Consider the following 27,138-nt stretch of genomic DNA (forward strand, 5'->3'; position numbering starts at 1 on the left):
AAGGGTCGTAAGCGGTTTGGGGTCAGCGAGTGCTGCAAGAGGGAACAGTGAGCTATGAGGGGGCACTGAGTGCTGTGAGGGGGGTAGTAAGATGTGAGGGGGTAAGTGAATGCTGCCATGGGATCAGTGTGAAATGGAGAGAACTCTAATGGTAAAAGAGAATACAGTGCTAGTAAAAGTATGGAAATTTCCAAAATATGGAGTGCTTTATGTCAAAAATTTCTATATTTAAAGGGGTCAAACATGTTATGATGGGTGCAGATCAGACAAGCACTTTTTTAATAGACATATTAGAATGCAGCTAGCTTTATATTACTATGGGACAACTAATATTGCCACTCAGTTGGTGCCGTGTATAATAAGGGTAAAGCCAAGCATGGGCATACAGCATGTCTTTCCTGTTTTTGTTCAGATTCACCCTGACATTCCATTGCAGCTGGTATATTAATCCGAAAGGGGTTGATGTCATACAAGGAACATGTGGAGGGATATAATATATATATATATATACACACACACACACACACCTACATTATATATATATTGTAATATACAGTTTGTATATATATATATTATATATATATATATATATATACATACACACACACACACACACACACACACACACACACACACACACACACACAAGTGGAACAGTCCGGCACTCTGGACAATCAATCAAAAAAACGGGTGCCCTCCTTGAATAAATACACATGGGATCCAGAAAGAATGAGAATATACTCAGGCAATCTAGAGAACAGGCGGCACTCCAATTGAAAAAAATGCAATTTTTGCATTTTTTTCAATTGGAGTGCCGCTTGTTCTCTAGATTGCCTGAGTATATTCTCATTCTTTCTGGATCCCATGTATATATATATATATATATATATATATATATATATAAAAACAAATACATACCTTATGTAGGCAAAAGTGATTTTTGCACATGAGTTCCAAGTGGCCAGTAATATGGCGGTTTTGACAACAACAGTTTGTTGTAGTTCTATGGAAATAACTACTGTTTTTATCAGGACGACAATGCCACCTGTCATGTTTCCAGGCTGACCCTGGACTGGTATACAGATAATTCGGTAACCCAGATGGACTGGCCAGCTCACAGTCCAGATTTTAACCACATTGAGAACCTCTGGGATGAATTGGCGCAATGGGTGCGTTCTAGGCCGACTCGACCTTCCTCAGTGTCACAGTTGGTCTCTGTACTTAAGATGGAATGGCAAAACATATCGGCTGCTGTTGTCCAGGAACTTGTGGATGGTTTGCCAAGAAGGGTGACTGCAGTAATCACTGCCCATGGTGGACCTACAAAGTAGTGAAGTCAATAAAATCTTGTTGCTCTATTTGCGTTAAGTGTCTAATCACTTTTGTCTAGATATATTGCTAGCTAGTAGAGTCTCCCCCCCTCTCCCGCTGATTCTGTCACCTCTGTTATAACTTACAAAAAAAAAATTATTGTATTGTACATGCCCTTCAGCAACATCTACTTATTCATTTTGATTTGTGTTTGTCCAGTGTTGTGCAAGCTCAAAAAAACACCCTTTTTTCCAGGTCAGATGCTAAGCCAACAGTCTAATCCAATCTCTTACAGTATTTAACCTCAAGTGCTAAATCTGAACCTACCTCAAAAGGTAGATATCTAGATTTAGCATTAGCCAAGCCCTCAAAACAAGCCTTATTTCAAACTGTTCACAAGCTGTAAGTCCTCCACGGCTCACAAAGCTATCATTTTGCCTCTCTAAAATAAAAAAAACAAAAAAAGAACCCAGCATAATACATAATATGTACCTGGCCACCAAAAGTGCACTTACAGTATAACTAAGTAGAGCCGTAACTAGACTTTTTGATGCCCTGTGCCAGAGAGAGCATTGGTGCCCCCCTCATTTTTTAAATGGGGACATAAGATGCACCTGAAAAAGGGTCATGGCCTCATTGGGAAGGGCCAAGTAAGAGGTAGGGGAATCCAGGAGATGCTGGGAATAAAAGGAGGGGAAGCTACAAGTGAGAATTATAATAACTGGAAAATGGACAGGTCCAAACAGTGCCCCCTGCCCTGCGGTGCCATGTGCCATGGCACTGGTCGCACCACCCTAGTTACGGCCCTGCTTTAAGTAGCCCTGCTTGGATACAATGATATCTGTTGCAGTGAGCATATCAGCATGATGACATAGCAATATATGTGCGGTTGGGGGGAGTCATGTATAAGCAACTTAATTAAAATAATCTGAATGCGGTCAATATCTCGGTGTGTGGGACGCCGGCGCTTAGAATACAGAATACAGGCGCCCGTCACAATCCCGGCGCTGGCATCCCGACTGCCGGCATCCCGAAGGGAAGTAGCTGGGTTAGTGGGAGTGCTAGGGTTAGGGGTTAGGCACTAGGTGGAGGGTTAGGGTTAGGCACTAAGGGGGGAAGGTTAGGTTTAGGATGCGGGGAGGGGAAGGTAATGTTTAGAGCACTGGAGGGGTAGGTTATGGTTAGGCTCCGGGGAGGATTATGATGCCGATCGACGGGTGTCAGTATCCTAACCCTGTCAGGATGCTGGTGTCAGGATTTTGATCACAGGGATCCCGAGCGATGGCCTCCCATACCCTTTTATTTATGAGACTATACACAATATACTTTGCAAATGTCAAAGGTCCTGTCACTATCTGGATAAGTACTGTAACTTGATAAACTAATAAAAAACAAATATTACAGACGACCACTACTCGGCTACATGCTTCCTTAATAAGCCAAATTGTGACAGCTTCCATGTTTAATTTTCATGTGCTGACAATATCCATTTGTATTTGTTGTTGGTGGTGAGCAGGAAAATGTAATCATATTAACTGTTGATCAGGAAATTGAAAAATGACCATCTAACGTTAACAAAATACAAACCATCATGGACAGTGTATATTCCACAAGTATAGTCTGTAGCCTTTCACGAGCTTTCTACGCTTCTCATTTCGTACAGCAATTGTCGTTTGTCATTTTGTTTTGTAACCCCATTTACAGGGCTGCGCAATATCTTTACATGGGTTAAATAGTTTCAAAATAAATAACAATGATATATTACATGATGGTGGTTTCAGTGACCGTGCGGTAAGGTGGACACTTTCTGCCCTATGTAGTAAAACAATATGTCTTGAGGCTAAATTAGATTTCAAACAGAAGGGGGAAAAAAAGCTTGAAAATCATTAATATAAGAAAACTAGGTAAAAGACACTGGAAATGTCATTATGAGATTAAGAAAATGACTTTTTTTCTTTATTTTGTCAACATTATACATCAACACGATTCTGGCAAACCTCAAACTATTTGTCACAGTTGTATTATTTGCCATTATCTAATAATAATTCTACTATAAGCAAGGCGAAAACAGCTTGCAGAGAAAATGTTCACAAGCTTTAGTTCAGGGAAAATGTGATTGAAGTTGGAGTAAAAGACAGATTACAATGGTAATGATTGTATGGGTGCTCTTATTCCCAACAAGAGAAGACGCCTTAAAACCTTTGAAATACATTTTGATTGCTGACCAACTTCTGTTATCAAACTGGGGAATTCAATTAGCCCCGATAATTTTTCACTTTTTTTTTTTCATTTTATCACCGTTTTTTTTAGTGCACAATTCAATTAGAGCCCATTTATCATGTGCGAAAAATGATCAGGATTTGCACGAATATACATAGAATCTGTGATAAGTTCACAGACCTATGTGTTTTCCATGGCGCCATAATGAAAATGGGCTAATTATTGTGGATGTTTTCTCAGAACCGGCTGAGGTCCCGAAAAATAATCCACAATAATAGCTGCAGCGGCTGAGCTTTGGGGCTGATTGACTCGCCCAGGAGGAACCCTAATCCTGCAGTAATTTACTGCGGGTGACTGAAAGTTTAATAAATGTATGAACTATAATATTTAATGAATATATATATATATATATATATATATATATATATATATAGTAATACAAAATATATATATTATTACAAATCTCAATCTCTACTCCATTAATAAGCATGTTAAACATCCCATAGTAACGTCTACCAAGGCCCATAAGACACTCAAGCAGTAGCAGCAGCCAACAGGTCCTGACTAGACCAAATATGCCGACAGAATATTTGAACAAGTGACAATTTTCTGGGAGCACCAGAATGTTTTCTGTACTTAATAGTAGTCAGGGCAGTAATGAACAAGCTGGCAAACAAGACACATCTCTAAGACTGCCTATTCGAGATGTCGCTTAAATTTGGCTTCATATTAAATTAACTTTTTTTCCTTTTAGTTCTCTTTTATTAAAACTTGATCCTACTCACCTATTTTTCTTGGTCCAAGTTATGCCAGTGGGCATGAGCATATTTGCTCCCAATGCCCAACCTCAAAACATTTGCAGTGGAGAAATCAGGATAATTTGGTAATGCCACGCCACCTGAACCCCCAGGATCACATGACATCACACCCCAAAATTAATAAGCCCCACCCCAAATCAGAGTAGGGCTTGGCCTGGCTGCAATTACCAGATATGTATTATTTAATAGCAGAATGGGATCATTTTTTCTTTACTATATACTAGCTATCTGTTGATGGACTGTGCTATATTATTATTATTCTTTATTATTTTTGCACCACAATAAAAATAAAGGATAATAGGCAGCATCTTACAAATGAGCAAAACAAGAAAACTGTGACTTACAGTGGGAAACAATGCAGAACAAGTACATGGTTTATAAACATGGCTGCATCCGTGATCATAACATTCAAATAAGCAGCAGAGCAGTAACAACCAAAGGTTAGGTATCATTGTAGGGAGTATAAGATAGTGTAAGTAAGGGAAATGAGAAGCACGAGGGAAGAGCACAGTGCTCGTGAAAGCATACAGTCTAAAGGGGAAGGACAGAGAGACAGGGGTAGACAGTGAGGAAGGAGCAAGGCGCAAGGAGCAGTGGATTAGGATGAGAAATTAGCTTTGAGAGTCCTTTTGAAGTTTAGTAGAGGCAGGATTGGAAAGAAGTAATCAGTTGGCAAGAGAGGTTGGCATACATATGTGGAGCAAAGTGGGTAGGCAGGAGTGTGAAGGGAGATAATTGGATGAAGGCTTTGTGCGTGTGAGAAGCTTGAATTGGGTTCTGAAAGAGAAAGTGAGCCAGTGAAGTGCTTGCAGGAGAGAGGAGGCAAATGTAGTTTGTTTGGAGAGGAAATTAGCCAGGCAGCAGCAATGAGGACTAAGAGGTGAGAGGTGAGAGTGACGGAGCCCAGATAGGAGAATATTTCAGTAGAACATTCTCGAGATAACTAGTGAATGAATGAAGGTCTTCGTTGCATCCAGGGTGAGAAAGGGTCTTATCCTACAAATATTTATGAGATGGAAACTGCAGGACTGCGAGAGGTACTGAATGTGTTTTTTGAAGGCGAGGGAAGAATCAAAGATAACTCCAAGACAGCACTGGGGGGCTAGAGGAAATGGTTGTGCTGCCAATAGATAATGACATTGTGGGGGGTGAGGTTATGCTGAAGGGTGGGGAGATGATCAGCAAGAGTCACGAGTAAAGAGAGAGGGAGAGGTCAGGGGAGAAGAGGTGGATCTGAGTGTCATCAGCATAGAAATGATATTGGAGACCAAAAGAGCTGATGAGCTCACCTAGAGAGGATGTATAAAGGGAGAAAAGGAGAGGTCCCAGAACAGAACCTTGGGGCACACTTACTGTTAGTGGAAGTGAGGACGAAGTGGAGTCATGAGAGGAGACAGGGGAAAAAGTGGTCATAGAGGTAGGAGGACAGCTAAGAGAGGACATTATCCCGCAGACCAATTGAGTGAAGGATTTGTATATACTAGCCAGCAGAATGGGGTCTGCTTTTTGTAATGGACAAGAGAAAGCAGACATGACAATACTTTGATAAGCAAGAAGGCGAAGCCCAATATATGTAAAGGAAATACTGCAAACAACTAGCTGTTGTCCTAAACATACTGTATAGCAAAATTAACAAACATTACATGTTAAAATACCCTCAATCACAAAAAAATTAATGATCTTCATCAAGTGCCAATATTATACTGAATGACAATAATACTTTTGTCAGTATGTAAGTATTTATCTTTTGATGCCTGTATGCTTGTATCTGCAGTCAGGAAGAGTGTGGTATAAAAGATCAACAATGTTAAAGTGACAGTCAATAGGTCAACACCAGATGGTAGACATGCAATAGGTCAACAGGTACAAAAAGTTGACTGATAAAAGGTTGGCAGTACAGAAGATTGACAGGTTTAAAAGGTAGGCAGGTTCAAATAGTCAACACACAAATGGTGGACACTGTTTTTTTGTAATTTAACCCTAATACTTACCTTCCCCCTAGAGCCTAACCATAACCCTCCCCCTGGTGCCTAACCAAAACCCTCTCCCTGGTGCCTAAACCTAGCCTAACCCTCCCCCTGGTGCCAAACCCTAACACTCCCCTGGTGCCTAACCAAAACCCTCCCCCTGGTGCGTAAACCTAACCGTAGCCTAACCCTCCCCCTAGTGCCAAACCCTAACTATCCCCTCCAACAGCTTTCCCTAACCCTCCTAAAGTGCCTAACCCTAACCTTAAAAATAATGGAAAAAAAACATTAAATAGGTGTTGACCATTTTGTGTCGACTATTGTGTGTTGACCTTTCAACTCTGTCAACCTTCTGCACTCGACCTTTTGTCCCTGTGAACCCAGGTGGTGTCAACCATTTGACTGGCAACTTTTACATTGTCGATCTTTTATCCATATACCAGGAGACCAAGGTTTTGCAGAACACATGAGGGAATATAGCAGGCAGTTTCCAAAACATACAGCCACTCTTCGTGAATGCAGGTGCAAGTTGTCATTTTAACTAATGAGTAACAACCGCTATACTGGTTTACATGCTTTTATTAGCATTAAAATGCTATTTAAAGCACTAGTTTGGTCTAATGCCTATTAACACAGTATGTCTGTGTGTAACATCAAATAGTTCCTCTCTTTATGAATTCAGCACAGTGTTAATAGACTTGTTTGCAAAATATATAGTGTCAATTAAGTGCTAGGGAAACCCTTATTTACATGTTAATTTAATTGTCGCTAATTTATAAAGGCTGCATTTGACATTTAGACCTTGGAAACGGTTATTGCTGAAGACTGGGAATGAAAATCCAGTTATATTCTCATTGTTGTTTAGTGCCTTACATCCTGACTTATTAAACATCTGTTTGAAATATTAATATCTGTCAACCGAGAACCACTCTAGGCAACCTCTAGACTGGGACCATCTGTTTGTAGAATAGACACACTTCCACATGGCCTGGTCATTTATGCATTCCGGAGTCCATACTGTCATGTTTACAGCTACCATTTCAATTTATATAAATTTACATGGCTCTGTTTTTTCATGGTCTATATCTGGAAAGTTATAAAAAATGGTTGGTCTTTTTTTAATTAGATAAAAATAAAATGCAGACTCATGCAAATTATAATACAAATAATTTTAAACATGAAAATAGAACAAGGCTTTGAAAACTGGGCTGTCCAGCTAGCAGTATTCCTGGGAATCGTAGTGGTCCAGCAAGACTCAACAAATTCTATCCTCAATTTAAAATATTTTAGGCTTTAAAATTCCACTAGAACATTATTAGTTAGCAGTGTGAGGGCCTCTTTTATCAACAATATATAACCCCTTTAGCACTGTACTCCATTCAGTATTTAACAAGCAGCAGTAGTCTAAGATTACCGGCGTTTGTTACTGTATTGCTCTCGCCATCATTAGATGGTGAGAGCGATACGGTCTCCATTGCTGGCCATGGGGATCCGGCGGCAGCCTTTCTAGTTTCAGTGAAGTGTACCAGGCACTGCAGAGTCCCCACCCGGTGAAACAGTCACGCACATGTGCAGACTGACCGTTGTGCGTGCACATGACATATAAGCCTGTCACTGGCAGCACTAGGCAGCTAGCAACTGAGGGGAGGATGCCACTGAGGAGGGAGACATCGCTGGACCTTGAGGTAAGTAATGATAAATACCAGTGGCATATTCTTTTCTATCACTGTGATACTAAACTAAATATGCCACTGGTGTCACGGTTCATACTTAAATGGGGCCCTGAGTTTTAAAATTTACCATAAAAATATTTGTATTGCAAAAGTGGGCACACAGTAGACACTGACTGCTTAACCTTCATCTATACCATGGAGAAAATATTTTATGAAACTCATGTGCCATAGTATCCCTACTTTTTTTTAGTAATCTTGGTGCTTTTGAAAATATTCTTGATTCATAATACTGTATATAGTATTAAATGTTGTATTCCCTTTCCAGACATAACCTAATTATGTTAGCATAGAACCACAAATTTGGGCCTGTGAATACAATAGAGATGAGTGGTTCAGCTTTGTTGAAATCTGAACACACCTGAACTTTGGGGTTCAGAGTCCAGACTCAAATCTTCTCACAAGTTTGGATTTCATTTAAGTCCTTCCCATGTGATTTCAGGCGCTGTGAGGCGGTCAAAAATTATACCTGGTTTTTCCAGACTTTATATTTCAGGAAATACCATTAGTCTTTTTACTCATTCTAACACGTGAATTTTTTTTAACCCAAATGGCCAAAAAGAGTGTGTTATTGGTATTTTAAGAAAAACCATAAACGTGATTTTTTTTGTCTCATAAGCATCACAAAAGAAATATTTTTGATTCTTGTTTAACTAATTATCCACTTTTCCAAAATAGTAAAGCAGGATTTTATGTGTAGGTTTTGATAAAAAACAAACGGTACTTTAATTGGAAAAGTATTTTATAAAACAATGTTTGCACTGTCTCAGTTCAAACGCAATCTATTGCATTAAATGAGGGGTTATTTTATTATTTGGCACAAGATGGGTGAGACATGGGATTTAGATCACCCACATCTGTGGAAATTTTTTATTATTTGTGTACTGTTGTTTCAGTTACTATCTGGTGATCACCAGACAATAACTACTAAGGGGAACACTCCCATCTTTCAAGACTAGGTGCCCCATGTGTGTGCGGGCTAGTATGGAGGATAAAGTATACAATGTAGCCTTCCCACATCTATGGAAAGCTATTTTTTTTTTCTATAGCGCTGGGTGATATTGTCAAATAGCTGCTAAGGTGGCCACATAATTTGACAGAGGGAACTCCCCTTTTTCATATTTGAGCAATACCACATAGCGCCCTCTCTTCCATATACAGAAATGTCTATTTTCAGAGCACGGTAATATTGTCTGGTTATCACAGATGAACACCAGACAATAACTACTAGTGGACCACATCATTTGAAACAGTGGACCCCCCTCTTTCAAATATAGGTGTCTACAAAGTTGCAGGTATCATTATGGGGGTGAGAGGGCACATACATTTTCCGTAGTGCAGTGTGATATTGAACTAAGGGGACCAATCACTTGGAAGAATGGGTGCCCCTGATTTCATGGATGCCAGGTTAAAGGGAGATCTTCCCCCTTCTTTGGGCTCCATGATTTTTCTGTAGTGCAGGGAGTTTTGCCTGGTGATGGTTATCTCTCTAGGTGCAAGGGTTGATGAGATAAAGGGATTTAAAGTTTCTCTCCCAACTCTGGCAATTTATTAAAGTTAAAAAAGGAGACGTCGGCAAGCATACGTGCTGACGTCATTGCTCAGGGAAGGGCCCCCTGATCCTCGGGACTCCTCACAAATGATTAAGGGTGTTGTGGGGGCACTTTGCGACAAATGAGGAGTGGGACTAGTCATCCGCAGTTTTAAGGTATATGAGGATGACAAACCCCACTCATCCTCAGCAGTGAAGATGAGAATTTGTGGAATTGGAAGCCCAAGTTTAGGCTTCCATTTTCACTGGCAGATGTAAGTGCAGAAGGCCCCAAGGCTGGCTGACAACATTGGAAATCCTCTTATTGTGACCTTGTAATGATAAATTGTGGCAACAGAAGATTTTATACTTAACTACAGTTACAAGATTGTACAAGATTTATAGAAGCTTTTATACTTTTCATTTCTGAATTCAATGCTTTCTGTAATTAGTTATACAAATGAAAAAAATGACTAAAGAAAGTGCCAGTACTTCAAAGTCCAGTGTACCACCATAAAAAAAAAAAAACACTGTCAGTGGTAGAAAATTATTTCTATCACCATATAATGACTTCTAGGTTTGCGATCACATTTTTCTGTGAGGGATTTTTGATGAAACAACCTCATATCATACTTGCCTACATTCTGAGAACATCCTGGAAACTCCAGAATTATTGGACTCCCCGAAGAGTGGGTCACCCTCCCACATTCCCTACCACTAGTGAAATGTGCAGGAACAAAGGATCTGCGATGACATGATTCTCAAAGAATCTCATCATCTTGGCCCTACAGAGCTGCAATTATCGACATTTTGCCATGAGAAGGTGAGACCTAATGGTGCATGTGCCAGTAAGGTCCTGCTGTTAAACAACTACAAATGTTGCTTTGTAAACTCTAAATCTAACTACAAATACCAAGATTTGTTATTCGATATGGATGCTATGGCTTAAACTCTTTGCAACAAATATTTTACCTCAAGTGTGAAGCTTTAATCGATAAAAATTATACTAATGTATATAGCTTTGGAGTAACCAGTAAAAGAAAGCTTTCTAATTTTAGAAGCGAATTGACATTCTGCCAATACTGGGTAAAAACCCATCTGTGACCACCACATTGTGACTGAATAGGTTATTCTTGTCCTCTGGCATTCTGTTTTCAAGCTCAAGTACACCTTCATGATTTCAGATATATTTTTCTACTAGAATACTTATGTTCCTGGGCTGAGGGCTGCAGCTATTGATCCTAACTGGATGTATAAGAGGCTTGATCCCTAAGTGATGGCAAACAAAATCTACTGCTGGCTCATTTAGCCAAACCTAATACACAGCTTCAAATGCTGCGGACAATTCTTTAGAAATATAACGGTCTTCTATTTTACAGTGCTCTGTGTGTAAGTCAATGTAAGAAATCAATTCCAACGCTATAAAAAGCGACACTAAATGCTTTCTGGGATGCATCAGCAGAGATGTGCCCACACTATTTATCATATGAAAATGGCATTCAGTTAGGTAGTTATTGCCATTGTTCAGTGTCAACACTGAATCTGACTACCACAATGATACATCTATACATCAGTAGATGGTTTTAGATAGAAATGTGTAAATTATACAAAACTGTACAGGAAAAAGATAAAATGTGATAACATATTTATTTATATCAATATATCCATTTGGGATTCAGTATTCATTAACTCTCACTTGCCTACAGGACAATGGAAGTGACAAATAATAAAGATTACAAAGCACCATCAGTCCTCTGATTATATATAACAACCATTTGTGGTAGACACTTTTCTACATTGTGCCTCAGCAGACAAACTATTTTTAAAATGTGATCATTCACATCATGAAGATAACACTATATATGTATGTGTGTATGTATGTATATTTACAAAATGTTGTGGCATATTGAGGTAAATCCTACCAACATGACTGGGCACACTAGATCACATGACTGTACATTATTTCCCAACCACCTCATATATCTAGACTGATCTACTTTCCACAATAATCAATATCTCATCACAAAGCCACAGCTGTATCACTCCACTTGTGTAAACAATAACATCTCTCACAGAGAGACAAAGCAGCACATTACTGCCTCACTGACAGGAATACTCATTTCTGGCAGAAAAAGGACCTGACACCAATGGTGATCTACTGAAAGAACTTGAACAGGACTTACCTATTACAATTGAACCTGTCAAGGGATGAAATATATTAGGCAGTCAGTAAACAGTCAGTTCTTGAAGTTGATGTGTTGGAAGCAGGAAAATAAGCAAGGGTAAGGATCAGAGCAACTTTGGCTAGGGCCTAATTGTGATAACTAGACAACTGGATCAAACAGTGCATATATAAAACTAAAAACAACAGCACCACAAGCCTTATATCCAGAATTTATCTGCTATAATAGCAGTATAAATATTTCATATGAACTACAATCACTGAGATACAGGAAGAATTTTCAATCAGGTACAGGTATAGACACTCAAGTTAGTTCATCTTAAGTGAATTATAGGAAATTAGTGCCTGTGCAATTAAAAGTGCAGTGATCTACTTTCCCTTGTTTGCCAGAGCATTGGACAAGGGATGAGAGTCACTGCCACACAAGCACAGTGAAGTAAGAAAGAACCAGTATCTGCTATCAAGTGAATCCCCAAGATCTCATCCTGATGCACCAGGCATAAATGACTTCAATGAGGAAGCCCTGATGAGAGTGCAGTGTTGTAAAGATAGATAGAGCACCTGTACATCAATGTATCATTAGTCTTTGTGCACACAAAGGAGCCCCTTACTGAAGTGGCTTGTTCACAAAAGCTCAGTGTCTCCTCACTCATCCTGGAAGTAAATAGCAGTGATGGACCAATAGGAAAGTTTACTTTTGATTGTCATTCATAAGAGCCAGTCCATGACTCCCTATCTCAGCCTATACACTCTACCTTGTGTATATGAAATGAGGCAAATATCCAATCACATTTATATCTCTTCCTGACAGACATATGTCTAGGTAAATTAGCATTATGTGACTGTCCCATCTAACAAATCTACAATGTATTGTGTATGGAAATGAGATAACACATGTATACAATCCCGGTGAGCTTCACAATCAGCACTGATAATAATGGGCATCACCGGTCAGTGGCGTCACAAGGGGGGTGCGGTGGGTGCGGGCCGCACCGAGTGTCACCCTCCAAGGGGGTGACACCAAAATCTGACTCATCCCCGCCCCCCCGCTCAGCAGAGCCTGCACTGCAGGGAGACGCCAGGCTGGAGAGGCGCTCTCTCTGCAGCAGCTGCTGAGACAGCTTTTACTTCTGCCGGCTGCCGCTGCGCCTGTCACACTGAGACAGCCAGCGGCAGCCTACTATACAGTAAGTGCGGCTGTGCTCTTCATACAGTCCCCTACATATGGGGGGGGAGGGGGGGGGGAGCGCTAGAGGCACGGGGCTGATTACATACTGTCAGTGTAAAGACAATCAGCCTGACTGAAGCCGCCGCCGGGGTGGATCATGGCAGCTGAGCTCCTGCTCCTCCTCTCTTCAGTGAATCAGCTCACTCCCTGCCTTACAGATGGTCACGCTGGGAGCAGGCAGGGACAGTCTACAAAACATTTGCCAGTTTACAAGTGTATTCAAATACTGTTGATTACACTTGAATACTGACAAGTAGTTTGTACACTGTCCCTGCTTCTTCCCAGCGTGACCCTCTGACCTCCCAGTCAGAGAGGATGAGAAGGAGCTGGGAGACAGCGAGCAGTGCAGCAGCAGCAGCCAGCACAGTGACTGTGGTCTAATGTATACAGTAGGTGTAATGGGAAGTAACTAATTCAGTGAGGAGAGAGTGTCTATGTTGGGGATGGTGTATTAATGTATGTGCATGGGTATACTCATTGTGTTTCTGTGTGTATAAGGGGTGTATTCATGTTATGGGTTATATGTGGGTCAATGATGGTCTCTGCATTATCTGGCGGTTACTACGATGCTCTCTGCATTATCTGGCGGTTACTACGATGCTCTCTGCATTATCTGGCGGTTACTACGATGCTCTCTGTATTATCTGGCGGTTACTACGATGCTCTCTGTATTATCTGGCGATTACTACGATGCTCTCTGTATTATCTGGCGGTTACTACGATGCTCTCTGTATTATCTGGCGGTTACTACGATTCTCTCTGTATTATCTGGCGGTTACTACGATTCTCTCTGTATTATCTGGCGGTTACTACGATGCTCTCTGTATTATCTGGCGGTTACTACGATGCTCTCTGCATTATCTGGCGGTTACTACGATGCTCTCTGTATTATCTGGCGGTTACTACAATGCTCTCTGTATTATCTGGCGGTTACTACAATGCTCTCTGTATTATCTGGCGGTTACTGCGATGCTCTCTGTATTATCTGGCGGTTACTGCGATGCTCTCTGTATTATCTGGCGGTTACTGCGATGCTCTCTGTATTATCTGGCGGTTACTACGATGCTCTCTGTATTATCTGGCGGTTACTGCGATGCTCTCTGTATTATCTTGCGGTTACTGCGATGCTCTCTGTATTATCTGGCGGTTACTACAATGCTCTCTGTATTATCTGGCGGTTACCATGACGCTCTCTGCATTATCTGGCGGTTACTACGATGCTCTCTGTATTATCTGGCGGTTACTATGATGCTCTCTGTATTATTTGGCGGTTACTACGATGCTCTCTGCATTATCCGGCGGTTACCATGACGCTCTATGCATTATCTGGCGGTTACCATGACGCTCTCTGCATTATCTGGTGGTTACCATGACGCTCTCTGCATTATCTGGCAGTCACTGTTACACTCTATGCAATACAATAGGGGTCATTACTTCTGGGGGTAATATTATAGGGGGCATTACCACTGCCATTGTGGGCACTATTAGGGGGCATTACTAATGGGGGCACTACTACAGGGAGCATTACTTTTGATGGCACTACTACAGGGGGCATTACTACTGAAGGCATTACTACTAGGGGCACTACTAATGGGGGCATTACTACTAGGGGCATTTCTACTAAGGGCATTAATACTGGGGTCACTACTATAGGGGGCACTAATACTATAGAGGGCACTACTATAAGGGGCATTACCACTACCGCTGGGGGCACTATTAGGGGGCATTACCACTGGGGACATTGCATAGGGGCACTGCATAAGGGGCACCACTACTGTGGGCACTACATACGGGACACCACTACTGGGGGCATTGTGTAAATGTGTCTGCTGGACTGGTATTTGGGGAGAGTTTGCGGAGCTGCGCATCAATTTTTTTTTTTTTTTTTGGTGGGGGGGGTGTCACCATGAGTTATAGCACCGGGTGACACCAACACTAGTGACGCCTCTGTCACCGGTCTATCCACCACAGTAATAGATTATTCGCTTGCCTGCAAGTAACATATCAGGATCCACCCCTGCAGCATTACTAGCATAAATCAATAAACCAACAATTCATCACAAAAATGTTCAGGGGCCACAAGACTTAACCAGTAAGAGGTAAGTAGCTCCCCTAATGCAATTCATTTCCCAAGTTCTCCTTCAAATATATACAGCTTTGAATGTGCACTTTGGCACTTGGCAGTCACAGTAAGCATATTGATCAGCACTAGCTACCACAAATACTTAGAGCCCATTTATAACTGCAAATGACAGAACACATGTAGGGATCCATCCTATACAAGCCCATGCAAATATAGGTGGTATACAACAATGTGTCCATTTCCAATAAAGGTCTGAAAAATAAAATGCTGTTATTAGTGAAAATATATTACTGTTAAGTGAGTTATTCTAATAAGCCAATTGATCTGGCAAGTTTCTATATTACTGTTATTAGTGAGAAATACATTTTTCTCATAAGCCAATCAATCTGGCAGGTTTCTATTTGTTGCTGTGAGGTTATAAAACAGTATCTAAGGGGCTGGTGTGGACATATGTATTTATGCACATCCTCATCATCATGGTACTCTGTGTGCCCTCCTTATGAATATATGCATGTGTACCCAATTAATAGCAGGTCAAAGTCACAATTTAGGGACAATAGTACGCATTATGATTACGTCTTTGAATACAATAAACTAAGATTTTAACAGTTTTGTATAAAACCAAAGGTATTCCCTCATATCAGTCTAGGAAGGTATAATATTGGATTTGTTCATATAGACCTTGAGGGTTCATAGTGTCTAGACTCCTTCATAATGTCTCCTTCATGTATGCCCAATTTGATACTTTCCAAACCAAAAGCTTTTAGTTATTTGGGAGAACCATCATTGGCCAAAAGAAAATGTCTTGCAACTGAGGTCGTCTTTTTCATCCTTTGTTGGTCCATAGAGGCATGTTTGATGTTTCCAATGTGTTCTAACAAGCATTGTTTTAGCGGTGAGAAGTCACCCCCACATATCTCTCCAGGCAGGTACACTCTCAACACTAAATCCCTGCTGTTGTACTGCAATTAATGAACTGTGGATCTTGTGTTTTTTCCCAAAACAATCTTCAATTGAATATTTACTGTATCATATCTTTACAGGCTTTATAATGGCAACACGGGAAGGAACCCTTTGTAGCCCTATTTCCTTTGATGTTCTTGGACAAATTACTCTGTATCATGATATCTCCTAAATTCCAAGCTTTCTGCCAGCATATTAATACTCGGAATTCAAGGTATTACAAGGAATCCCTCACACAAGCTTAACACTACTTTGATGTACAGGTACTCTATCTATTCTTACTACATGGCACTCTCATCAAAGCTTCCACGTTGAGGTCACCCTGCACTGCCTGGTGCATAAGGATGAGATCAGCAGTTGCTGTTCCTTTCTTACTTCACTGTGGTTGTGTAGCTGTGACTCTCATCCCTTGTCAAATGCTCTGGCAAAAGTAGATCACAGCACACTTAATTGCACAGGCACTGTTTTCCCCCTGATTCACTTAAGATGAACTAACCTGTGTGACTATTGTACACATATGAAATATTGTTATAGCAGATCATTATAAGAGACTTGTGGTACTGTTTTTTACTTTTATATATACACTGAGTTTTTATTACATACCACTTGTCTTTCACATATTTCTACCACTTTATTACGAATTTGTCACTGTATGTACAAACACATGTATGTATGTACTGTATTATTGATTTTGTCGTTCTGACCCCCCAAAATAGTGATTTTTTTTTTGGTCTTTCTGTGTTTCTGCCACAGTATTTAAAGGGCCGACTCTTTAAAGGAATATATGGAGTTAAAATGCCAAAACCATCATTTAGTAAATATACTTACATTTTCATAAGTAATATTAATAGTAGTAGTAAAGTATAAGAAAAGTGTTGTACCTAGCAATAAAATTATGATAACTCATTCTCATACATTCAATATATAAACATATACAGCTCTTCATACCCTATATACACTGATACATACCCTATAAATACATACACTATAGATTTGTTGTTAAAGAGAACAGATTTTCTATTTAGTTTACATATACAACCAGTAATCAACATAAACAGTATAAAAATAATAAATAGTAAAATAAAAGACCTAAACACTAAAGATTACTATAAATGTATTTAACTAGTTGATGTACCTGGTTTCACCTGGGTAGACCTTAGATATTTTAATTTCCTTCATACCATCTGAATTTAACTTATATGCTTAGATTATTTTATGCCTCTGGTGTAAAGGAGTGTGCTAGTATCAAGCTTAAGTAAATGAAGGTTTTTTTTTGCAAACAATTTTTATTGGCATTAAGAGCAAAAAGTGAGTGAAGTATCAAAATGTAAAAAACCCTAGTGTTTAATCCTTCGTAATGGTGACTCCAGAGGTGGGGCTTCAACACAGTCTAATATTCAAATAGGGAAGCCACACCAACTGTCATTCCAAATACTGCCAAACATCACTGGCAGTTGGTGTGGCTCCCCTATTTGAATATTAGACTGCCCTTCAGCCCCACCTCAACAACCGCCACTCCACCCAGACAATGAGTTTACAGTCCCACAGCTTTTGGGACATGTTGCTTTGTCACCCAATCACCTCGGTTGAGAGGAAACATTTTACCACTTTTCACCCCCTTAAGGGGTCACATTTCTGGTTAGTGGCTGCTAACGTCATGGAAGGAATATACTCCCCATATTTCTAGGTCCTTGGGTTTGAGATGATTGTTGATGAGACAGTCAGTCAGGACATGGCACAGGAGGAAGAAAAATTTTAGCCTTTTTCAGTCGAATTTCGGAAAATCCCTGCTTAGTGGGTACCAACGTCATGGCATATACTACCCGATTTTTATGTTTCTAGGTCCAGGGGTTTGGTCTGGGTGCTGATGAGTCAGTTAGTCAGGACATTTGATTTTACATATATATATATATATTTTAAAAAAAATAATATTTTTAAAAGATACTACCACACAATTTTAAATGAACACAGGCTCAGATATTCAAATGCAGTTGTATATTCTAATCCTCAACGATCTGATCCAATAAACTAGCACAGTGCCTGTAAGCATGAACTGACTGATGTCAGCTACTACCACAATACCTGTATCCCCAACAGCCACTACATCTGCTACTCTGCTATCTTATGTATCAAGTGTACCTCACACTTACAGTGTAAGCTCATTGGACAGGACTATCGTCTATTTAATATCACTACATCTTATTTGTTGTTTCATAAACCAGTCAATGTTCAGTGCCGATTAATAGGTTATAAAAAAATATATTATATATAAAATATATTAGTTTGACTCCAGCAGAATTGTAATGTGATCTGGAATTCAATAACATGTAATGAGTAATACAATAACCTGTGATATATAAAGTGTTACTCACTAAAACTCGGAGAATAGTGGTTCCCACGGTAACGTTCTCGTAGAGAGTAATGTTATAGAGTGACTGACTGAAGATGGGACGGTTATCATTCTCATTGATCAGATTAATCTTCACTTGGGAAAATCCCACATGGTCCAAGACACTTTCATTTGCAAAAAGCTATGAAAGAGAAAATAAGTTACAGCAACATAGCAATAAAAACATGTCAGCCACTAGTAACGGAACTGAATTCATTATCTACCCTTGCTTTTTGATTAGCCCCTCAGAATGGATATCTTTTTTCCTCTTTAAATCAATGAGGTCAGTAAACAAACTGCAGATCTCCTATGATATTTTCTTGCATGCAACTAAGGCATTAATAAACTTGTTCTAAAGCCCTGGTACAGTATGCAGTAACTCTTTCCACCCTGATATTTTATTTTATTACTCTAAACCAGTGGTTCTCAGCTTCAATCCTCAAGTATCCCGAACATGCCAGATAAAGTAAAGCGCTCAACCAGAGAAAACGAAGGTAAAGCACATGTGTGCCTCTCATATACAGCAAACACAGTTTATACGTGAACCCATGTCCTTGGAGAAAGTAATTGACTTGCCAGAAGGTGAGGCTGACAGATAGATAGAAGCAGACATGGAAAAAATTAGGTCCATGGGTGATGAGCAGACATGGACACCGGCTGGGCTGCAAGCAGGAAGATAAACCATTGGCTGGAGAGAGACATCACAGACATCAGATCTAAAAGGATGGGTCTAGGGCAGTGGTTCCCAAACTTTTTTTTGAATTACGGCGCCTTAGGGTATCAGCATTGTTTTTACGGCACCCCTAAGCCAAAAGTTTCATATTGAGAAATTCAGAAAAAAATGTAGTAAAGTGAAGTCAATTGTGCTTACTTGTCATCCTTAGGGTCAGTTATGTGGTGGTGGACAGGTTTGTGCACATATTTACATTACATTGACAATAAATGATTTGATTTGTGGCTGGACCACCAACCTGAGGCACCCCTGCAAGTGTCTCGAGGCAACCCAGGGTGCCACGGCACACAGTTTGGGAAACACTGGTCTAGGGGATTAAGCTTAATCTGTTGAGAAGGGGTGTTGAGATATTGCAACAAACAGAGACCTAACGTACAGTAGTTTGAGTGATAACACTAGAGGGATAGCTGATGGCACTGTTACAAAGTGTTTGTGTTTTATCACTCTGTAAATAGTACTGTACTCTGTTATGGTTGTTGTTGTTGTTATAGGAATATTCTAGAAGAAGAAGAAGATGATGTTCTGAAGTAATGTTCATATGTATGCTGATCATGTTTGTGTGCTGGTAACCAAAATCAGCTTAACTTTATTTTATTATGAATATTTTTACCACAAAGAGTTTCCCAGTGTATGCCTACTGCTTAAGAAAGAAATATTTGTTCCTCTGCTAAAACGGCGGCCATTTTCCCAGCAATGTTTCTACTGTGCATGTGGAAAACGCCAAGAAAATTCCCACCATGTCATTTTTCTGGTGATATGTGCAGCACTGATGCTGCCGAGGCAAGATTCTGGAGAGGTATGTATTGAAGAAATGGTTGCAGGGTATGCAGTGTGAGTCCCCCTGGACCCAGGGACCCATGCGCACTGCACGGTACTACTGTTGCCGGTACTTGAGGACTGGTGTTGAGAACCACTGCTCTAGACTGATCAAAGATATTATCAGATTGGTTGCTTTGTGTTACATGCAGAAACAGATTTTATACTGATCCCAATTACTTCATTCTGTATGTTTCACAAGCTGCAGCGCTGCCAATGCTGTGCGTGGTGAACGCCGGACAAGCGTTCACTGAAGTCTCCTCCTTCCTCCTGTTAGGAGCTGTGGTTAGCAGCATATTGTTTGCAGTTCCAGTCCTGGTTGCTGCTGAGCCTCTGCACTAATTACTGCCTGTCTGTGTGCACTATCAGGTGCACACTGATTGATTCTCCTGTCTGAACACAGCCCAGGTGCTCAGTAATGTGTCATTAGGGAGACTTGCTCTGGTTGGGACCTGTTTCTGTTAAATTCCAGCCAGCCCTTCTACTCCCTGCCAGTGACAGAGTCTCTCATACTTCTGGTTGTTCCAGTCGAGTTACAGATCCAGTCTACTGTGTTTATCTACTGCCGTTTGTCCCATACGGGCGGTGCAGTCTGCATTCCACCTGCTCGTGCTGCTTGTGTCATCTAGGTGGCACAGTGCACTTCCTCCACCTGAAGAGCCAGTATGTGTCCAGCGGCAACATTGGCCGCAACTCAGCGGTTCAAGTGCGCAATCCAGCACACCGTCGCCAGTGTCATCCCAGCTGCACTGGTAGGAACTCAGCATCCTCCTGCCAAGTAGTTCTGCCCTCAAGGCAACAACCAGCCCAGAAGCTGCATCACCACTCATAGGCCCACAGGTCTCAACCAGCCCAGAGGCTGCTACTGGCCCAAAGGCCGCATCTCAACTCATAGGCCCACAGGCCTCAACCAACCCAGAGGCTGCTACTGGCCCAAAGGCTGCATCTCAACTCATAGGCCTACAGGCCTCAACCAGCCCAGAGGCCGCATCACTACTTTTATGCCCTCAGGCCTCAACCAGCCCAGAGGCTGCTACCGGCCCAAAGCCGCATCACCTCTTATAGGCCCACAGACCTTAATGAACCCAGAGGCTGTGACAGGCTCCAAAGGCCGCATCACAATTATACGGCCGCATCTTGCCAAAATACTCCAGAAATTGCTAATCTCATCGCACGCAGTGAAAGCCCAAGGCATTGCAGTGGCTAATTTATGCACGCCTGTGCAACGGCATTGAAATGCACTGGTATGCCTATGTTTCGCCTACCACTCCCCTGTCACCACCCCAAACAGTTCTTCCTGTCAATCACTCTGCGATGGGTCTGCGCAGTACGCATCAATCGACCGATTGCATGCGTAATCACAGTTGCAATTGGTAATAAATCACGTCCTTAAGGTGCCCCCACACACAGCGATATTTTACACGAAATGACAGATCGTGTAAAATATGGCCAAATCGTGAGGAAATTGTGAGTCCCCACTCACGATCACGATGCGATGCATGTCCCTGCTGGTTGCACATCGCATCTTCAGATCTGACATTCTAGGACACGATGCACTGTGAAAGTCTGGATGCAGGAGAGATCGTTTGAAGATTGGACACCAAATCGTGTACAAAGCTGCCGGGGAGAGTTTCAAGGGAAATCAGACACAAATCGTACACATCGGCTGATGGTGGGCAGATCAGTATGTGTGTGGGCACCTTTAGTTTGGGAAACAGTGGTTTATACTATATTTTATTCTTAACCCTTAGCGGTTTATATATCACCACTTAATTTGTACAAAATCAGCTGAAACTTAACATTTTCATCTGCAATTGTAGAAATTAAGTGTCCAGGACATTCATCAAGGTGGTAAAGCAGGAGATCTCACAGATGGGATGCAGTCAGGAAGCCGATGGTCGCAATGCCGATCGCCGGGTTCCCAACTGTCAAATGCCAGCAAGTGTATAATGACAGGCATCGAAATCCCAACACCTGTTATTAGTCCTACGCCGGGAGCCCGACATCCGGCTTACCAATCGAAGGTAAGCTGGGCACAGACAACCGCGGGGGGGCGCTCCTGGGGAGTTAGGGTTAGGCTGGCACCCCCCCGGGAGGTTAAGGTGAGGCTAGGGGAAGGGAGGGTAGGGGTTAGGCACCCTGGCGGGAGGTTAGGGTTAGGCACCCCTCTGGGTGACTTAGGGTTAGGCTGCAGGGAAGGAGGGGTTAGGTTTAGGCACTTAGAGAGGGGTTGGGGTTAGGCACTTGAGGGGGAGGTTAGGGTTAGGCACCCTTAAGGGAGGGTTAGGGGGGGGAGGTTAGATTAGTAAATAGAAAAAATACTTACCTGTCGGGATCTTCACTGCCGGGCTTCCGCGGCCGGCGGTAAATCATACTGATTCCATCACAGATATCTCCTGCTTACCCTTCTCTCGTGGAATGGCCCACTGTCCCCATACACTTGTATGAGTACAGAATTCTTCAAGCTCCGAAAATTTTCAGAGCTTGACTGCGGGAGCATTCGTCATCTTCAGATGGTGTTTGCTCCCGCTTGCAGCTCACAAATCCCTATGGGAAGGAGTCCTGGGTTGCGGAGAGGAATCCCACTGTCCGGCTCCTTCCGTCGGACGTCGGAGCAGTGAAGCCACTTGTGGAGACAGCTGATTTTGATATCAGCTGTCTCCGCGCCAGAGAAATGGTGAATTGCTGCGGCACTCGCAGCGAGTTAGTATGTTAATTATTGGTCTGTTCATATCCTTATAATTAACATAATAAATAGACACCTTATTACTGTCTAAAGGCACTATAAAAGCTATAATCCAGCTAATGTCATGCAGTTGTTGCCATAAATTACCAAACCCTGACCAAATATTTACCTGTCGCATTTGTAGCTAATATCTGGCCACTATCATCCAGAGTAACTGTAGTGTAATGTTTGTGGCCAGCCAATTTTAGTTCTACTTTGTCTTTACACATTCTACTGTTTGCACTCATAAAATATTGTAAAGTTACACAATACCAGCCGGATTTTCCTGGCAATAACGAAGCATCTGTCTTGCTCTAGGTTTTTCTATGTAAAAAGCTTTGAAGTTAATACGTACAGATGTCATTCTTAGTTTATCCCCAATGAGTTACCCAGATTTTGCATTCTGTTCCCGTATTAATAAACATTTCATATTAAGAATGTTTTTAAAAAAAATAAACTGACTAAGCATTATATGATGGTCAAATGGCTAATGACCTGGATTAGTGACAGCTTGTAGCACTTTTGCAGATTCCTCGTAGGAGTTTTCTTTTATTCTTACTAGCAACCAGGAATTGTTGGAATTGTTACAGACTTATTCAAACACTGCGGATTTATGACTGGGAAATGCAAGATGCTATAAAAAATGCAACCTAAGCAGACGGCAGGTAATAGCAGTGTTGGTGGAAAGGAGCATTTATGCTCTATAAAACTTTTACAGCCCTCTCTGTCAGACAGAAAACATGTCCTGACTAACCTTTTTAGCAACACAGACCTCAACAAAATACTTGACAGCATTATACTGTTCAGAAGTGTCCAACAAAAGGACCTAAATAGAAATGTACTGTAGGCTTGCTACATTAGCCATGCAAAGCTTTATCTCCGATACCTGTTATGGTTGTCATAGTCTACAGTCAGCTCCAGTTAGTAAATACATTATTATATAACTACTTTATATCATTGCATAGCTCCAAAAGCTAAGATGATCTAAAAAGAGGTACTATGTATTTAGACATATGAATAACAAAGCATGTATTATTTTATTCATTGTAGAATGATTCTTACAGAAAACTCATAACGAGGGATTGTTTCGTAGTCCAGGGGAACAGCAACTCGCACACGGATATCTGCCCTCCCTTGGACAGAGGTTGGAGAAATGATGAAGTGATTGGAGTTGTTTCCCACTAGGTAAACTTCAAAGGCACTGTTCACTCCCTGTGCAATAAGAACAAAGTCCAGATTAGACCCAAGATGAAGACTATATCAATAGATATACAATAAATATAAGCAATATATAAAGTGTATAGGCTGAAAGTAATAACTTGCAGTACTATGTAAATTATATAGAAATTTTAAATAAAGTTAGATTTATACTTGCATGCTATTTATCTAATTTTCGATAGGTACATTTATTGTTAAGTATTTAAAATACAGCACAGGTTTACAGAAAAATGGCCACATTTATAGATGAGCAGACATTTGCATATACAGTGTAGGATTTGGTAGAACTAATGATGTTCCATGGATAGTACTGTGTAAGCGCATCTGCTTGTTTAGCCAGCAGTGCATAAACAAGATTTTTTTTCTTGCCAAACATGATTATTTTTAGTAGTTAAACAAATGGAGGTAGCATATTTACATTGCTGTTCTTTGCTATGCACAGTACTTACAAGTCTGCAAAAGGATCGTTCTATACTTCAAAGGGCATATTTATCAATTATCGGATTTTAGACTCAATAAATATAATTACTTATTGCGGCAATAAGAAATTATTGATCTCTAGGATGTACCAAAATACACATCCAGGGACAGGGATAGGAATACATCCATGCAAGGTCTAAAAGTAAATGATCGCTCATGACTTCATTTTATATTATTCAGTTTCAAGACCCCGTGGCCTAATGTGCATGTCGATCCTTCTCATAGTACTTTTTGTGATCTGTAGCCCATAAGCTACAATGGCAAACGGCATCTGAAAACATCTTTAGTTGCCGAGGCCAAGCTGTGGAAATCTTTGTATTCAAGAGCTTGGAACATCCGACTCCATAGCAGAGATATCTGCTGCATGTCGGAGATATCTGCTGCCTGTCCCACATGATAACCCACATGGTTGCCTTTAAGATAGGGGTCAGAGAACTTTTTTACCTTTTACCTCAAAATATAATTAGATTCGCCGACATTACCCCCTTGATTTGAAAGGAAGAAAATCATATAGTAGTGCCCCGGAGATATATTGCCCCGGTAGTAGTGCCCCCATAGTTATGCCCCTGTAGAAGTGCCCCATATAATGCCCCTGTAGTAGTGCCCCCATATAATGCCCCTGTAGTGCCGCTTGTACAAAGAAAACCCCAAAAAACACTTACCTTAATCCCCGCTCCTGCATCCACCGCAGTCCTGTCCAGCCGGCTGCTCATCGGAACTATGGGAGAGACATCATAATGTCTCTCCCATAGTGCGCATGGAGAGAGGCGGCAGCTGGAGTTCAGAAGAGAACTCCAGCCTCCGACTAATGCGGCCCTGCAGGGAAGGAGCCGGGCGCCCGCTGGTAATAACATCTCAGTGGGCGTCCGGCTTAGAGCCTCCCTGCGGCACAGCCGGGCATGCATATGAATCATTCTAGATTATAGAATGATTCATATGCATGTCCAGCTGTCCGTCCATTACCCCCAGGAATTTCATATTTACCCCATGCCGGGTAACCACTGCTTTAAGAGAATATTTTTGCAACCCCACCACCCTCCATGAGCAGCCTGGGGCTTGTTGTGCACTATAGCAGAGGGACACCATACTTGTGATCTTCTAGTTAAAGCATTTCTTTTAGTTGAAGCAGTGTACGATACATCAAGAGCATTCTAATACAGGACAGGTAGCAATATGGAGTGTATTCTATTACTCTGTCATATAAGTCCTACAAAGACCCGATGTCCTCCAACCACTAGAGAACTGTATGTCTAAACACACTCTAAGAAGTGCTATAAGAAGCTGTATATACATAAGCAGCACATGTAAAAAAATATCACTTTCATGATTCAGTTCTAAATATGGTACAACAAAAAAGTTTACTTCTTACACACTAATGTGGCATGATGGAAGATAGCTGGACGTGCACTGGTCAAACCATTGAGGTACACTAGTGCAAAACCTAGATGTTTGTGTGCATCCTCAGGTGAGCATCATAAATTAACTCCATAGAGTGCAAGCATACAAAATAGATAATACAGTATTACAAGTCAACATGTAAAATAAAAGTATAGAAGTTTATTTATTTTACAAATACCTAAAGTGTAGCAATATATCACAAAACACTGAGGAGTCCATGCATCATTACTTAAGTTCTACAAAAGCAGGTATAATTTAACATTTTCAACCTACTTTTGTAGAGATTAAGCATCGGGACTATTCATTATAAAGGTAATGCAGGAGATATCACTTGCTTACATTTCAGCCACGATCTGGCCCACTGTCCTCATACACTAGTTTGGGGACCTAAATTCATCAAGCTTGTATCTAATTTTCAGAGCTTGACTGCGGGAGCATTCGCCACCTTCAGATGGTGTTTGCTCTCGCACCCCAGCTCCTTCACTATGGGAGGGAGTCTTGGGGTTGCAGAGAAATCCTTTCGGATCCCTCCACCCCTGTCTGGCTCCTACAGCCGGAAGCCGGGACTTGACAGTGCTAACTTTCACTGCTACAACAGTAGCAGTGGAGAGAATTGGGGAGACAGCTGATTTACGGGTCAGCTGTCTCCGCATGAAGCAATGTTGAATGGTGAACTTGTATCCGCTGCTGCTACTCGCATCAAGTTGAATATTTAATTAACATAATGAATGGACCCCTAATACACATATCTTATAAGGTTATAGAGTTTTACATGCAGATAATATTTGTAATCAGGGGCGGATTGGCATGTATTTTTTGCGGGAAGAATCCCCGTGGGCCGCATGGTTGTGGGGCCGCTTTTCTGTGAGGCCCCGCCCCCTTATTTATGTCACCCGCGCTGGGCTTTCACAAGCACCCGGCTGCCTGTCAGCTTTATCTGGCGGCCCCTGCCTAAGGCTTAGCCTCTCTCTCTTGCGAGAAGAGAGGCCAGCGCGGCAGCCTAAACCCCACCCAACATACTGTCGGCGTCACACGCCGCGGAGGATTCAATAGAGGAAGGTGGCGTGGACCCGCGGCCAACGGCGGGACATCAAGGGAGGTAAGCTACGGCGGAAGTGGGGGGCTGCGCAGGCAATCTGTTAGCCTGATCGTCTCCTCTCCACTCTTTCCTCCCCAGGCTGTGAAGTGTCAAGTTTAATTTCACAGCCTGGGGAGAGGGCAGAGTGGAGAGGAGACAGTCTGGCTAGCTGCAGCAGTGGCCAGGGGCGGGCAATGGGGCTGCGGGTGACAGCGGCCTCAGCACCGGTGGATCCAAGGGAGGGGGGGCGATAAGGGTGACCATCCGC

General features: G+C 41.5%; 1 protein-coding gene across 1 annotated transcript in view; it reads right to left on the bottom strand.

The window, feature by feature from the left end:
- CDH23 (cadherin related 23) overlaps positions 1-27,138 on the bottom strand; it is a 1,221,584-nt gene that overhangs the window by 647,137 nt on the left and 547,309 nt on the right. Inside the window, exons 12-13 of the mRNA XM_088472189.1 lie at positions 23,759-23,908; positions 18,406-18,564 (exon numbers count right to left, since the gene is read on the bottom strand). Of these exons, the coding sequence (XP_088328315.1) occupies positions 18,406-18,564; positions 23,759-23,908 (309 nt within the window). The remainder of the gene's footprint in view (positions 1-18,405; positions 18,565-23,758; positions 23,909-27,138) is intronic.

The sequence above is a fragment of the Taudactylus pleione genome, unplaced genomic scaffold (genome assembly GCF_031769625.1).
Source record: "Taudactylus pleione unplaced genomic scaffold, aTauple2 ptg000121l, whole genome shotgun sequence".
NCBI lineage: Eukaryota > Metazoa > Chordata > Amphibia > Anura > Myobatrachidae > Taudactylus > Taudactylus pleione.